The following is a 16,242-nucleotide window of genomic DNA, read 5'->3' as shown; positions in this document are numbered from 1 at the left end:
AAAAATAAAGTTATATCAATTTTCTGTTTTATTATATATTTCTCATATTTTTGTTTTTGACTACTCGTATTTTGGGTACCTAATAGAAATTTGACACATAACTCAACCAGATTTTTTGGAAGATTTTAAGCATTCATCCTACTCATACAAGTTAAATGAATTATTGTTAATGAATAATTTTTAATTTTATTTGTAAGCTAAAAATAAACATCTTTATAATTAATATTTTTTCACATTGATTACTTTAGTTGTAAGTATATTATATATGGTTACTTACCTTTTTCCAATTACAAAACCCAGTGACTGTCCTTGTATCTTCTTAATTCTCATTTCTCACTGCCAAATGTAAACAACTGGTAACAATAGTCAAAAATAAAATGTAGCATCGAGATAAAAACTACAATACTACATAATATGTTTATATATATAATATATAATTATACAAGCCATGCATAATTTTGAAAGCAACTACTAGAAAATCCTCTTTCGAATACCAATGAGCGTAGTCGATTACTAGATTAAATATTGCTTACATAGTTACCTCTATTTTTAAGTTTTTTAAAACCATTTTTCAAGATTATTATGTTGAGATTTAGTTAGATAAATATTTATAAATAGTAATAATTAGATAAGTTAGGTAACAATTTTCTATATTATATATATTCTACATTCTACTATATGCTTTAGATAATTATCGTATAATATATGTATATATTCTTAGTATATTCTTAGTGACTTGACAATTCAAATTTATTTTTATTCCCCTAGAAATATAAATTATATAGAAATCAATGTAAATTCGAATTAGATATCTTGAAACAAATTTTTATCTCCCTTCAACTTTGAGTTATCGATACTCGACTGTATATAATAAACATACCGGATTTTCTTTTGCCAGACTTTTGTTAGTACATTTCCACTCGATATCTGCTTCCTGGGTTTTTTTTTTATTAATGTAATAAATTATTTTAGATGTACAGGCCTACAGCACCATACGATTTGGAGTTGCCTGCAATAATGTACCAGCCACAGCCGCAGCCGCAGCAAACAAAAAAAATTAGTAAGTTAAATGATTTATTCAACTTTAGTTAATATAATGCACCAAAATTAAAACATTTAATTATAATTTATTACAGTTTGTTTACGTGCAAAAAAAATGGGTACGAATCAAAGGCCGTGTAAACCCGGGTATGATGCTATATATGGGTATGATATTTATATACTTTATATTATTTTATAACCTTAATTCAAATAAGTTTATTTAATATTTATTTTATAACATTAATAAACAACTACATGCCTAATAAATATATTTATAATTAACATATTATTATCATTAATCCTAACCAGGGGTGTTCCATAGAGTATACTACATATACGCCATTTACTCGCAAGATTTTTTTTCAATATTATAGGTATACTGCTCTCAATTTTTTTTTCCATATTACTGACACGCTCTTTACCGGCTTTATTCCTATAGACCATAAGAAAATATTATTATTGTATTAAATGTTTATATTTGATGATAAAGTATACTGTATACTCTTAAAAAAATTAATGGGAACACCACTGATCCTAACCGTTATTCAATGTTTATTTTATTTATTCAAATTAACATATTATTTACCATTAGTACACCACATGTATATATTTTGATATTTTTTAGGCTCTTTGAATTAAACTTACTAAATATACATTAGCATTATTATAATAAAATAATTAAGACAAATAAATAAAACAACAAATTCTTAATAATAATAATATTGTGTTTGGTTTTCAGCAAAATTATGTTTTTATCATGAATAATAAATATTTTTAGTAAATAAAACATTAATTCTTAATCTTATAATACACCTATAACATTAATTCTAAGTTCACCTAACATAACATTAATAATAATAAATATATACATAACACCTAATACCTAAATGTTATATTTAATGATTTTGATTTGATTAATTCAAATAAGCATATATATTAAACATAAGTACCTATCAAACATATATTTTATATTTTATACTTGATATGTGTGAATCTAAACAATAATATATAGATATTATCATTATGTTAAAATACTAAAAAGGTACTTCTAATTCATTGATTAATCTTTTTTCAGAAAGGTGAAGGGCACCATTGAAAATCCAACCTCATCAAAGAAAAAGATTTGGCCAGTTTAGGTCCCTGTGTTGTAAGCTTCAAACATATTTTAGGATTTTGAATTTGTAAACAACAAAACAATCATATTTAAAGTAATTTTTTTATTTTTTAACAAAAACTTGACTTTTTATTTATATGAAACCTAGTTTTAAAGAAAACAGAAACATCATTTTAGTTAGGTATCTCATACTTGCAAGTGTATCTATATTTATACATTTATTATTAATTTTGATGTAAAAGGTAAATCATTTAACTCTCCGGTTGGGTACAATTTTGTTTTTTTTTAATGTAACAAAAATAAATAATTAATTTACATAGGTAACTGAAATAAATATACAATGAAACCTCTAATAATGGACATGGACACTAAAAACTGGTACCAAAATAAAACCTCTCATAAATGGATACAATATTTGTGCATATTGAAAATGTTTAAATAATAAAAATACTATATTTATATTTTATGCATTTTGTTCATATTTAATCTTATCTTAATGGTTTTCCTATTTGAAATATAACAAATGGTTTGGTTATGTGTTAGGTAAGATGAGATTTTATTATCAATGATAGCCAATTTACAAATTCATTATAAAGAGCAGAACAAATACACGCAAAAAAAAATTTTTTAATTGTAAGTATAAAACATTTTTATACCCACTTTTTACTACATACATATTATACATATATATATCATAAATAAACTATTATTTCAATATATACCAATTTCAATGTATGTATATTATGTATACTATAACCGATTCTCTATAGCGTCTTCCTATAGTGCACATTTAGTAATTTCTCGCAAATTTCCACTATGTAGAGGTTTCACTGTAATAATATAATATGTTTTTTATTATAAAATAAACAAATAATAATTAGCTCCTTAAGTAATATATAATATATATGATACATATCCTAATGATACTAATTGAATTCTATTTCCTAAAGTCCTAATGATGAAAGAAGTAGAATCGAATAAATCTGTTATGTAACAACCACCAAATATAATTTAGAACTTAATTTTCCTTGATATAAACAAAGAATTAAAATATTTAATCTATATAATTTCATTAAAAAAAAAAAAAAAAAAAAATGTTACATACATACCCCATCTTTATTTGGTCAATATTTGAACTTCAAATGTTAATACTAAGAAAAAATTGTACCTAAACATTTTCGTTGATCATTTTTAAATTGCTATAAGACCAACTTATAAGGAACTTTGTATTACATTTTCAAGTATTTTAAATCAGCAAACAATTGTTCAATAACTATGGCCATTACAAAATTACGTGATCTTATTGTAGAACATGGTGTTAAAAAACTAGCTATCCCGCATATTGATTGTGGTCTAGACAAATTAGACTGGTTAACAGTTAGAGGTATTACCGACAATTTGTTTCAAAACATCGAAAGTTCAATCAAAGTTTATCATTTAACAAATATAATTTTACACGATTCAGCCTTAGTAGCATAAAGTTAATTATGTTTTCCAGAATATGTCATTAGAGTCACAAATGCTTCAAATTCATTATTACGAAAATATTAAAGACATAGGAAGGCAAAAATTTGAAAAATGAAATGTTATACTATATTTTCGAAAACTACCACACTACCAGTGTATTAGGATGAACATTTTCAATCGGTCAGCAATATAAATACTGCTTCAAATCAAAATACAATAAAGACTGCCACACTGCCAAGTGGATCATGAAGTTGGTCAGTGTTTGCATTACGAAAACATAGAAGTTAATGAATTTGTCATCGTCAAAAACAAAAACACAACAGACCGTTTTTCATATTAAAACTTATGTTAACTATAATTATTTAGTTAATACAATTTATGTATTATTCATATAACTGTAGTAACAAAAATATAATGGAAATACACTGACAACGATAAATTAATATAACAATTCAACAAAGTCCAACATTCATTTAAAATTAAACAGCACTAATAATCCTTTAATAACCTAAAAAAATACGCCAACAATACTTAAAAACCATTATTTTGTTATTCATTAAAAAATTAAAATACTACGATGATGCAATCTATCAAAACTGCATCTCATCATTATAAATCTAAATTGTAATAGTACCTATGATGTTATTGTTATGTTAATGTATTGTATTCATTTAATTTTAACTTACCTACATTTTTAATTAACTATAGATCATTATTAACCATTGTATACAATTTTAGCGTAGAAAAGATCAAGTTATATAATACCATATTTTAACACCTACTATACGTCTATACAGATTGATACAGATTGTTTACAATATAATATAAAATATATACCTACATAAATGGTGTCACAGATTCGCTATGCGTCTTACCTACTATAAAAATACAAGCTGGAAACAATCAAATACGAACATATTTTAAGCGTCACTGTAATAACACCTTTATGGCTTTTTATTATAACAATAAACTACTGGTTAAACATTTCATAGCCAAAACACATAATATCCAAATAAATCGGTAATAAATAAATAAATAATGATTTTTTTATTTTATTTTCAACAGCTTTTATTTATACAACAAAACACATAACACATTACAATACACAGTACATATTTACACATTCTTCATCCTAAGCATGACTGGTAATGTATCTTACTAATAGTACGAATTTGTGGTGATACAGGGGCAATATAATTCAAGCGTAGCTTAACGTCGGTACAGTTTTATTCAACCACGTCGATAATATGTACGATACGCAGTGGACTAAAAGAGATATGTTGATGTTGCACAGTCGGATGTTGATTGAGAATTTAATCCCCAGAAGCGTAGTCGACGGAAATGCATTCCTCAACTACATAAAGTTGATCGTCATTAAAACATCGGAGACAACCGTCAGTGACCAGACCCGAAGAATCGCCATGGTTTCTGTGGCTGACGCGATTGGGGGATATGGGCATGGAGTGATGCTACCGCATGTGAACCATGAATATTACAAGGGGTACGAAAGCTTTGAGACCCGAAGAATCGCCATATTATATGATATAATACAATACGATTATACAGTGAAGGTCTGCGATTGTTGTTTCTTTCCGAATACACAGGCGTACACTATCCAGACGAGCACCAACGACACAAGAATCACAGCTAGCGGAACGTTCGAGTTGGGTACTCGGCTGTCGGGGCCGTCGTCACACGACCTGCGCATCATATCGTTGTCGTTGGTAGACGCCGCTGCAGTAGTCGTTGTCCACGCCGCCGCCCCGCATTTTGGTCGGCCATCCACAGGCGCAGTGCCATTGCTGGCTGCCTTGGCCGCGGCCAGGACGACGCGAGACGCACCGGCCAGGACTGGATACCACCGCCGGCGGTTCGCCAAGAGCGGCACCACCACTTCGTCCAGCCAACGATTTAAGTCCGCTCGGAACTGGTCCGGCGCCGACGACGTGCAGCCGGCGGCCAGCCGGTAATACCGGACGAGCAGCGGACGGCGGTCGTCGGACGCCGTCCACGGCCTGTCCACGGCGAACAGCCGCTTGCCGACAGTGAACGGAAACGCCAACGAACCCGGATTCAAGTTGTCGTCGAACGCCGGCATCGGTACGGCGGCCGGTCGTCCGTCATCAGACGGTACGCCGGATAGCAGTAGTGCCGCGCACGGGTTATCTGTCTCCTCGTCGATGAGGTCGTCGTCCTCGTCGGCGGTGGTCGTGATCGACCGTCCCGTGTCTACGGGCGTCATCCAACCACGTCCGTCCGTGTCCAAAATGAACCTGGGCGAAAACACGCACGTTCTTTATGTAACGACATGTAAAAACCGGACCATAACGATCCAAGACCTTTCTAAACGGACTATACTGTCACCAGTTATACTTCAGTACCGCGATGTATTTAACTGGCGAGTGGTGATAAGGGGGTAAAATAGACCATTTATTTTAGGGACGTTCTTTTATTTTTATTTTATTTTTAAGTTCGATGACCTGGGTAGATTTTCTAGCTTTGTAACGTATACCTACATTATACGTATAAATTATTAAAAATATTCAATGATGGTCAAGGAAAAATGTACTTATTTTAAGAAAATACCCACTTATCCGTTTAACTTAAAAAACTCAGTTTTATCTCTAAAATTTTTTCTTTTTTAAATCAACCTTCATTTTTTTCAAATATTGAAAAAAAACAATCAATGCACCAAATTAATTATAAGTAGGTAGCAATTTATTTTAAAGCGTAGTTCCTCATACCTGGCCTACCAAGGTTCCGACACTGACGACTATACATATAGCTATACCCAATAAATTATATACATCTAGAAATATGGGCTAAACGAGACTGTAAAAATAAATTATGATGAATGGTATTTACTCGTATAATTAAGTACATAACATTATAATTTATCTGCGTATATCACTCACTTGATTTTCCGTAACAACGCGTGCAGCTCATTGGTGACTTTATAGCTTTCGTGCCCTTTATAATACTCTTGGTTTACACGCGGTAGCATAACCCCGTGCAAGTATCCCCCAATCGCATCAGCCACCGAAATCATGGCGATTCTTCTGGTCTGGTCATTGGCGATTGTCTCCGATGTTTTGATGATTAACTTTGTGTAGCCGAGGAATGTATTTCCGTCAATTACGTTTTTAGGGATTAAATTTTCAATTAGCATCCGACTGTGCAACATCAACATATCTATTTTAGTCCACTGCGTATCGTACATATTATCGACGTGATTGTATAACGCTGTACCGACATTAATCGACGCAACTGCAGTGATCGAAATTAAAAAAATCACAGCTTGAATCATATTGTGATACATTGATATTGAAATAATGTACACTGAACAAATATACGATTTATAATGAATATTATTTCAAATTTTTTTAAACAATTATAAAATATGTTTATTTGTTTTGAATATTGTTAGGGACATTTGTATTTTTTATAAACCAGTATTATAGAAAGCACAATATATAATATTACATTACACATAATTATCATGGAAAAAAAAAATCAAAACTTTTTCATGTATAAACACCAAATTTAGTGAATCCGACCTTTGAATATTTTTTTTTTTTTTAATATTTTCATAGTAAAAATAAATAATAAATTAAAAATAACTATAATATACTTATGAACCTTTTATTTTGATAATGCTCACGGTATGCTAAAAGTCAGGGAAATTGCACTATTGCTATTTAATTATATTATGCTATAATAATTAATTATTCATTTTTCCATTATTTATACAGTGGATTGAACTTATTATTTCAAAATACATGAAATAAACTGTATAGGTATGATAGTAATTATAGTATTATTTCATATTATTTTGTTGATTGTTATTGTTATTTAATAATTAGTTATTAATTTATTATAGACAGATATAGATATATCGACATATCGTGTATTATGGTGTGAAAATGCAAGTGTCGATTAAATATGGCGTAAGCAGCTTATTAAAATTAGTCTAAATAATATTTTGAAAATGTCATTATTCATTTATTCTCATGCCTATAAGCTATAGTGTATTGGCTTTCGCTTCTCTAGACTTTAATCGTCTCCTTACCGGATAGGTAATATATTATCAGAAATACATACGTATGATTAAAAACTAAAATAGAATCACAGAGTAGATTAAACTAATTTATCTATTCTGCGGTAGAATAATATTATAATTATAAATGTGACGGTACCCATTAAAAATATACGCACGCATGTATCAATATCATATACCCAAGGCGCCGCATGAAATTTTAATACGATTTTGTTTGTCATTTATATAATATTTATACTTATTTAAATTTAATTGCGTTGATAAACTATTACATTTTTTTCAAGTCAATAAGCTGCACATGATACCTCACTAAAGTTGAACTTATCTCGACATCTCGGACATCGAATCAAATTTGGTCGAGTGGGGGTATGCACAGAAATCCTATTATTATCAGGCCGTAGCGCGTTTTTCCGTTGGATATAGTATAAATATTAAGAACAACTAAATTAATGTATAAGCAAAATTGTTCATGTTAAAACATCAAACTTCACTTCAGATTAATATGATTTAATTTTTATACAATATAATAATTAATCATGGATTAAATCTAATATGTAATCTGTGTCCTGTGATATAATATAATATTTAAGGAGATGGGTGGCGGACAGTTATTTTAGCCAAAACATCCAATTTTTATTCCATCATACTAATCGATGTAGTAATGCGATAATACTTTTTAAACTGATTTGAATTTGTTATTATATCTACTTGAGATCGGTCAATCTATTTCTTCAATTTCACCCCCTTAACAACTAAAAATTTAGTTTGAATATTTTAAAATTTCAGCATTTTCAAACGTTAATTATTCAGAATATAAATCAGAAATCTTAAAATGTGAACTGACCAATCTCAAGTAGACATTATAAAGAATTCAGATTAGTTTTCAAAAATATATCAGATTTATCATAGATATCAGATATTTCACTAGAAAAAAATTAAAATTTTAATTTATCGTAAAAAAAAATCAATGTTTAACATTTTTTACCTATCATCAACTGTAACTTCTATTGAATTCAAAGACATATTATTAGATTTATTGTGACTACCACAGCCATTAGTTAAGCTATTTTTACTTAAACTCAAATTGTACTCTTCTTCATCAACTTCTTCTTCTACTAATTCATCTTCATCTTCTTCTTTTAATTCACTTTCTTCTTTTTCTGATTCATCATCTTCCTTTTCAGATTCATCATATTCTTCTTCTGATTCATCTTCATTTATTACTTCTTCTAATTCACTACCCATTGACTCATCATGAATCACTTCGTCTTCTGATTCACCTTCAGATAACTCATCTTCAGTACTAGAATCTTCAGTGCTATACTGATCTTCAATTTGTGCTCTACGCAGTTGAGCTTCAATTTCTTCTCTACGATTATGACGGTTTTGAAAAAGTTTTCTAAAATGCAACAATAAAAATATTTGTTTTGATTTACCATCACTTATGTAATAGTATGAAATTTAAAATTGGTTAATAAAATTTTATGTAATCAGGATAAGTTATTTCTAAATTATACAAAACTTAGTCGTAAAAGTCATTTTTCAAATTCTATTACATTTATTACATATAAAAGTTAGTAAAGATGTGTAAAAAGGGGCAAGTGTACCTAGCACAGGATGGTAGTAAAAAGTTCCAGAAAAAAAGTACAATTTAGAATATTTTAAATAAAACTTATATAATCACTCTATATCAGCGGTTCTTAACATTTTGTAGAACATGGACCCCCAATGAAAGGTTTTTAGAAATCACAGACATTCGCTCCGTGACTGTTGTCCGCAACACACGTATCAGTTATCCATGCACGCAGTTTCTTTTGTTTCTCAAGTCCAACCTAACCAATTTAATTGTGAATGGTGTCAAAAAAATCCGGATATCGGCCTGTGTTTACCACTGCTGTCATCGCCACGGTATTTCAACCTCTCAAGCCCAAATCATCCAAAAACTGGTAATATAATTACTATACTACGTCTAAACGGTATCTACGTAATTAATTGTCGTCCACGCTCCCCGGCGTTGCCGGCGGCAGCTATTTATCTAATCTAACCAAAGTCGCGATAACGATAACACGCACAATGAACCGCAATAATAATACAAATACTACTGATTCGAAGAATAAAATCTCAAATAAAAATAAAACAAACTCTGCGTCGTCCAGTCGTATACAGAGTGCATCAAGTGATGTGTTCGAAAATTCTGACATGGACATAGACGTTACCAACAAAAAGTCTAGTAAAACCAGTAGGAATCTTTCATCCTCTGGCGAATTTTCCACAAGCAAAATAGCTAAGACGACCCAAAAAAGTATATTTTTAACAACAAATAGATACTCCTGCCTTGCAGTTGAGGACAACCCAGAGATAGCGTTCCCATCTCAAAATCCATCAAATGAAGTATCAGACGACATTAGTGAACCCGCCAAACCTCCACCATCTCCACCGCCAATTATGGTTCATGGCGTACTTGATTTTGTTGCGCTTCGCAACGATTTTCTCAAATTGCTTGGTGCTGAAAATTTCTTATTCAAATCATCCACTAATGATTTAAAAATCCTGACTAAAAACTCCGACTCTTATAGAGCTGTGATAAAGTATTTAATTGAAAATAAAGCCGAGTATCATACCTATCAACAACGTGAGAACAAAGCTTTTCGTGTTGTTGTACGTAATATTCATCCTTCCATCTCTTTAAATGAGGTCGAAATCGCCATTCAAGAAATTGGCTTCACAGTGCGTCAAGTTGCTAATATCCGTCACAAAACAACAAAAAAAAATTTGCCTCTCCTCTTTGTCGATCTTGAACCTGCTGAGATTAACAAAGAAATATTCCAAGTAACATCCATTCTTCACACCAAAGTTCGAATCGAAGAACCACATAAACGTCGGGATGTAATTCAATGCCAAAACTGCCAGAAATACGGCCACTCCAAAAGCTATTGCTCACACTCACCTCGCTGCGTCCGCTGCGCTGAATTTCACACATCTTCATCTTGCACCAACGTGATCAATCTCCAACGTGTGCTCTCTGTGGAGGAAGTCATCCGGCGAACTACCGCGGATGTTCCGTTCACAAAGACTTACAGAAACTTTACAATAATTCCAAAGCTACAACTAAACAAAATGTTAATTTAAATTATAATGTAAATGGGGGTAAAACCACTAGCGATGGAACACTCTCTGGTCAACCCAATCTCAATTTAAATAATACCAAGGAATTCCCAAGCCTTCCGACAAACGTGTCTCACCCACAAGATAGCAAAGACAAATCAAATTACTACAAAAAAAATCATTACAATTCAAATATGTTTAATACTCAACCCGATAACAATCTAACCTCTCAATTTTCCTCATTCTTATCAGAATTAAAATTAGTAATAAATCCTTTAATCCAACTTCTCACTACTGTCATAAATAAACTAGTCCTAAAAGATGTTAAATAAACAAGCGAACGTAAACTCCCTTAGAATTTTTCTTTGGAACGCAAACGGTCTTAAACGTCATGAACCCGAACTGCTCAACCTATTCACTGAAAAACATATAGACATTGCACTTATCGCAGAAACTCACTGCACTTCAACTTCTAAAAACTTTTTCCCCGGGTACAACATTTATCGAGCCGACCACCCTGATGACTCTGCTCATGGGGGCTCGGCCATTATAATTTCAAAAAAAATACAATGTCAACCGTTACTGAATTACAAAACTAACACTATTCAAGCCACAAACATCCTAATTACTCTGAATCATATCCCCACAACTATAACCGCAGTTTATTGTCCTCCAAGGCCTGCAATATCACCTGAACATCTCTCCCAGTTTCTGAACTCACTTGACCGCTCATTTCTTATAGGCGGTGACCTCAATGCCAAACACTCGCAATGGGGCTGTCGAACCGATAACACTAGGGGTCGGTTGCTTCAAAATATTATACTGAACACAAGAATAACATTCATATCTCCTCTAGGACCTTCTTACTAGCCTTCCCACCAAAATCGGCACCCCGATATTTTAGATTATTTTCTAACCACAATCCCGAGACACATTACTCATTCCATAAAAAATCTAGCAGATCCAGCATGTGACCATAGTCCAGTTCTTCTCAATTTGAATTGTGAGATTTACTACAATCCTCCCCGTCTTTCCTTAGCGAAAGGACCAGTCAATTGGAGTTCCTTTTCAAAAAATCTAGAAAATGCCACTAACCTAAAAATCTCACTCAAATCAACCGAACAAATCGATGAAGCCGCGCAAAACCTAACGACCTCAATTCAAACCGCCGTTTATAATGCATCGTATGTCAAAAATACACCCGAAAACTCAAAGGATAATATCCTTCCTCCCCAAATCCAAAAATTAATAGTAAAAAAAAGAAGGGTTCGCTCGTTGTGGCAAAGATCCAACCTGCCTTCTGATAAACGGCTATTAAATAATCTATCAAATTTGATCAAAAAACTCATTTCAAAACACAAATCCAACTTTTTCCAAGAAAAATTTCAATCACTAAATTCCAATGACGGCTCTCTATGGAGAACTACCAAAAATATACTCAAAATCAAAGAACAAGCTACACCGCTCAGTGGTCCAAATGGAGAGCTAGCGATCTCTGACAAAGACAAAGCGGAACTTTTTGGAACCCATCTCTCAAATATATTTACACCACATTCTAATGTTAATCCCGAATCCGCACACCTCGACAACATTACAAGATTTCTTAATAGTCCTTTACCAATGTCTCTCCCAGCTAAACACACAACCCCAAATGAAATCAAATACTTAATTAGCAAACTAAAGCCAAGGAAGTCACCTGGATATGACTTAATTACAAACAAATTATTACAACACTTACCCAATAAAACTCTATTACTTCTCACATTTATTTACAATTCCATGTTAAGACTCTCTCACTTCCCCCAAATCTGGAAATTTTCTATAGTAATACTTATACATAAACCTGGTAAACCCAAACACTTACCGTCATCCTTTAGACCTATAAGTCTACTACCAGTTTTAGCCAAATTGTTCGAGAAAATTATCCTTAAAAGAATTAGACCACTCATTCATTCAAACAATATAATACCAGACACACAATTTGGTTTCAGGACATCCCACTCGACAGTACATCAAATACATAGAATTACTGATAAAATTCAAACTTCGTTCGAAAATAAAGAATACTGCCCAGGAGTTTTTCTAGATGTGGCCCAAGCCTTCGATAGAGTGTGGCACGAGGGCCTCCTATACAAGTTAAAATTATTCCTCCCAGCTCCCTACTATCTAATAATCCAATCCTACCTCTATGATCGTACATTTGCAGTTCGACAGGGCGACTCAATATCCTCCTACTTTCTAATCTCTGCCGGTGTTCCACAAGGAAGTGACTTATCACCCGATTTATTCAACATATATACATCAGATATTCCGAAAACAGATAACACAACCATTGCAACTTATGCAAATGATACTGCTATACTGTCCTCCAATTCAGACCCTATTCTATCTTCAAACTATCTCCAAAATCACCTCAATTTAATAAACACCTGGGGAACCAAGTGGAAAATTCTAATAAATCCCGATAAATCTTTCCAAGTGCCATTTACTCTGCGTAAACACAATCTCCCCTCGCTCCAACTTCAAGGAGTCGAGATTCCTTCATCGAACCAGGTAAAATACTTGGGAATTTTACTAGACAAAAGATTGACATGGGAACCTCATCTCAAGTCCAAACGTAAAATCCTAAACCACCGCCTTCATCTACTCAGGCCGATTCTTAAATCCAAACTGTCAATACACACAAAGTCCACATTGTACAAATCTCTACTCAGACCCATCTGGGCGTACGGTATGCAAATCTGGGGATGTGCCAAACCTTCTCAAGTCCGCACTATCCAAGCTTCCCAGTCCATCACTCTCAGGTTAATAGCCTCGGCTCCTTGGTACGTAACAAATGAAACCCTGCACAACGATTTAAGAATTCCAACAGTCAACCAACTAGCTAAATTATACTACAACAGATTTCACTCCAAACTGCAACATCACTTCAATCCTTTAGTCATTCACCTAGCATCACATAATCTTCCTGACAACCCTCCACGTCAACTTAAAAGAAATTGGTGTCGTGATCTATTAAATTAATTAATGAAGAAAAAATAAATTACTAGAGGGTACCATCGCTGGATGATTTCCCTCATCATGTGCTTCATGTGTATTTTATTATGTATATAGTGTTATATCAGTCATCCATTTTACTTATTGTGTCATGTAATACAGATTGTAAATTTTCTAATAATAATAAAAAAAAAAAAAAAAAGTGCAATAAAATAATTGGATTTTTTTTCTTGAGTATGTAAAAAACTATTTAAGACATTCAATGTCACATGAGCATTTAAAAAGTTTAATGTTAATGAGTATTGAAAAACAAATGTTAACTAAAATTAACCCTAATGATATTATTGTTAAGGTGGCTACATAAAGTGATGTATTAAAAAAAAAATTAGTGTATTAATAATTATGATTGAATAGTTTTATATTAAAATAAAATAATATCAGAGTAAGAATTATATAGACTTGTTTTGTAAATGTACTGCGAGCAAAGCGATCAAAAAATGTTTGAAATCATTTCGTTCTGGGCCCTTGTATTCAATTTCCGGTAATACAAAACAGCCTTAAACGTCCTTGAATACAGCGAAGGGTTAGAAATAGTTATACATAAATAATGAATATATAACTATAATGATGTCAGTTAGGAGGAGGACAATCGAAACTTTAACCCTTTAATTTTTAAAAGCCTAAACTCAGCAGAATTTATTGATAATTCATCTTATGAAGATTGATTAGGATAATTGCGGTCAAGCACGCCGCCCTCACCCCCACAAAAAAATAATAATAATAAAATTGTATTACAAATTAACTCGGTAACTATTTGAATAATTTGCTATTTTTTTTTAAATATAAATAATAAAAAACAGTCTGCAATTTTTAGTATTGCTCACTTCTATCTACTGTTGTAGTTATTATATTTTTACAATAAATGGTTTGTATAAACAAATTTATAATTTTATTAATACTTATATATTTCCAACGATAAATATAAAATAACAATAACTTACAAAACAAATTTCTTGCCAGACATCAATTGAATAAACAGCTATATGACAGAGGTTAGGTTGTAAGAATTTCAATATAACTACACACAAGTATATTGAATAAAAACAAAAACAACAATAAAAACATTTATCACAATTTATTTGTAAAAGGATTAGACCACTAATAGTGATCTATACATATAAGTTGATCATATACAGTTTAGCGTGTGATGTACACACATAAATTATAGATAAACAGTGTATAAGTCGTATAACCAACAAGTTAAGTACTAAAGTACCTACATACAAATACAAAACATGTATAGATACATTATACATATATTTTCTGATAAATTTAATGTAATTAGTTTCGATTATCACCGTCGTCCAGTTAATATAGCCAATATAGGTTATTAATAAGTGAAATAGTACTGCAAAGTTTTGTACTACATTTTTTTGCGCGCTGTCAGTCTGTCACATAATGATATAACTTCATTATGACTTTTAATTTTGCCATTATAATAGGCAGTACATATTATACATTTATACGCATAAGTTGGCTCAAATTATATTCTCTAAGAGAACAGAGAAATTTGCCATTGTGACAGTGTGCCAAAATATTTATAACCACAAGCAATTAATTAGTAACAACTAAACGACAAGTGACGGTTTTATAGTATTCTAAATTTCTGACCCTCGACGGCTTAGCCCTCTTACTTTTTTCAAATAATAGAATGCAATGAAACCACTTTTTGTATATTATAATATTTAAAGTATACGTTATTTAGAAAAATTTGTAAATACAGTGCGAGTAAAGTGCATAACAAAAGAGTATGACTCATCAACTCTTCAAACAAATCGAAAAAAATAACGCATTTTCAGTTTAGTGATTACAGTCATTACACTAACATCATATTAAGTAATAACAATTGTTGGTCATTCGGGCACTTGGCATTCTATCTTGTACAATTTCAGAATTTGTATAAATAATTGAATAATCTACTTTTCACTAAAAATTAAGTCGATCTAAACTGATCAAAATTAATTGGTGTATACACTATAGAGTATAGGTATGTCATGAGACATTATGTACATATTATACTAGGTCTATTGGAGCGTCACCCATTACCGCACAAACTCGTAAAATACACATGGGACAAAACCGTACACAGATTTTAAAATACTGGATATTCCAGTATCGCACACATATATTTTGGACGATTATCGCGCTTATCGACAATAATCTATAATGACGTTATTAAACGTTATCTGTAAAAGATGGTATCTACAGTGTACACATTTGTAGTGAGTTTTTAGTCGTCTTTCAGTGTTTAAACCATCGCACGTGATTTTTAAAATCAAATCAAAATAATTTTTAAAGTATTTACAAATAAATCGTGAAAATAGTTCCATTCATTTTGACAACTATAACTTTCGTTATTTTAGAATTAATAAAAGTTCGGGTGATATTGTTTGGCGGTGTA

The 16,242-nt window shown here is 31.6% G+C and overlaps 1 protein-coding gene and 1 pseudogene across 1 annotated transcript; one reads left to right on the top strand and one right to left on the bottom strand.

Annotated features, from left to right (window-relative positions):
- Nucleotides 1-3,110: 3,110 nt before the first annotated feature.
- LOC113558240 lies at nt 3,111-3,974 on the top strand (annotated as a pseudogene).
- A 718-nt stretch (nt 3,975-4,692) lies between these two features.
- Nucleotides 4,693-6,941, bottom strand: LOC113549588. The gene is made up of 2 exons (XM_026950965.1): nt 6,538-6,941; nt 4,693-5,895 (listed from the first exon to the last, which is right to left on the bottom strand). Exons 1-2 carry the CDS (start codon nt 6,939-6,941, stop codon nt 5,181-5,183), a joined length of 1,119 nt encoding a protein of 372 aa, XP_026806766.1. The 3' UTR covers nt 4,693-5,180.
- Nucleotides 6,942-16,242: the final 9,301 nt, after the last annotated feature.

This window comes from Rhopalosiphum maidis, chromosome 1, assembly GCF_003676215.2.
Source record: "Rhopalosiphum maidis isolate BTI-1 chromosome 1, ASM367621v3, whole genome shotgun sequence".
Classification (NCBI taxonomy): domain Eukaryota; kingdom Metazoa; phylum Arthropoda; class Insecta; order Hemiptera; family Aphididae; genus Rhopalosiphum; species Rhopalosiphum maidis.
The sequence above is the reverse complement of the archived record's forward strand: the minus strand, read 5'-3'. Positions and strand labels throughout refer to the sequence as shown.

Bases quoted from the DNA above. Each gene is read 5' to 3' on its own strand.
- LOC113549588 (XM_026950965.1), bottom strand. From the start codon at position 6,941: ATGTATCACAATATGATTCAAGCTGTGATTTTTTTAATTTCGATCACT. The intron at 5,896-6,537 runs GTGAGTGATATA...GTTTTCGCCCAG, and splicing joins GCGTTGTTACGGAAAATCAA to GTTCATTTTGGACACGGACG.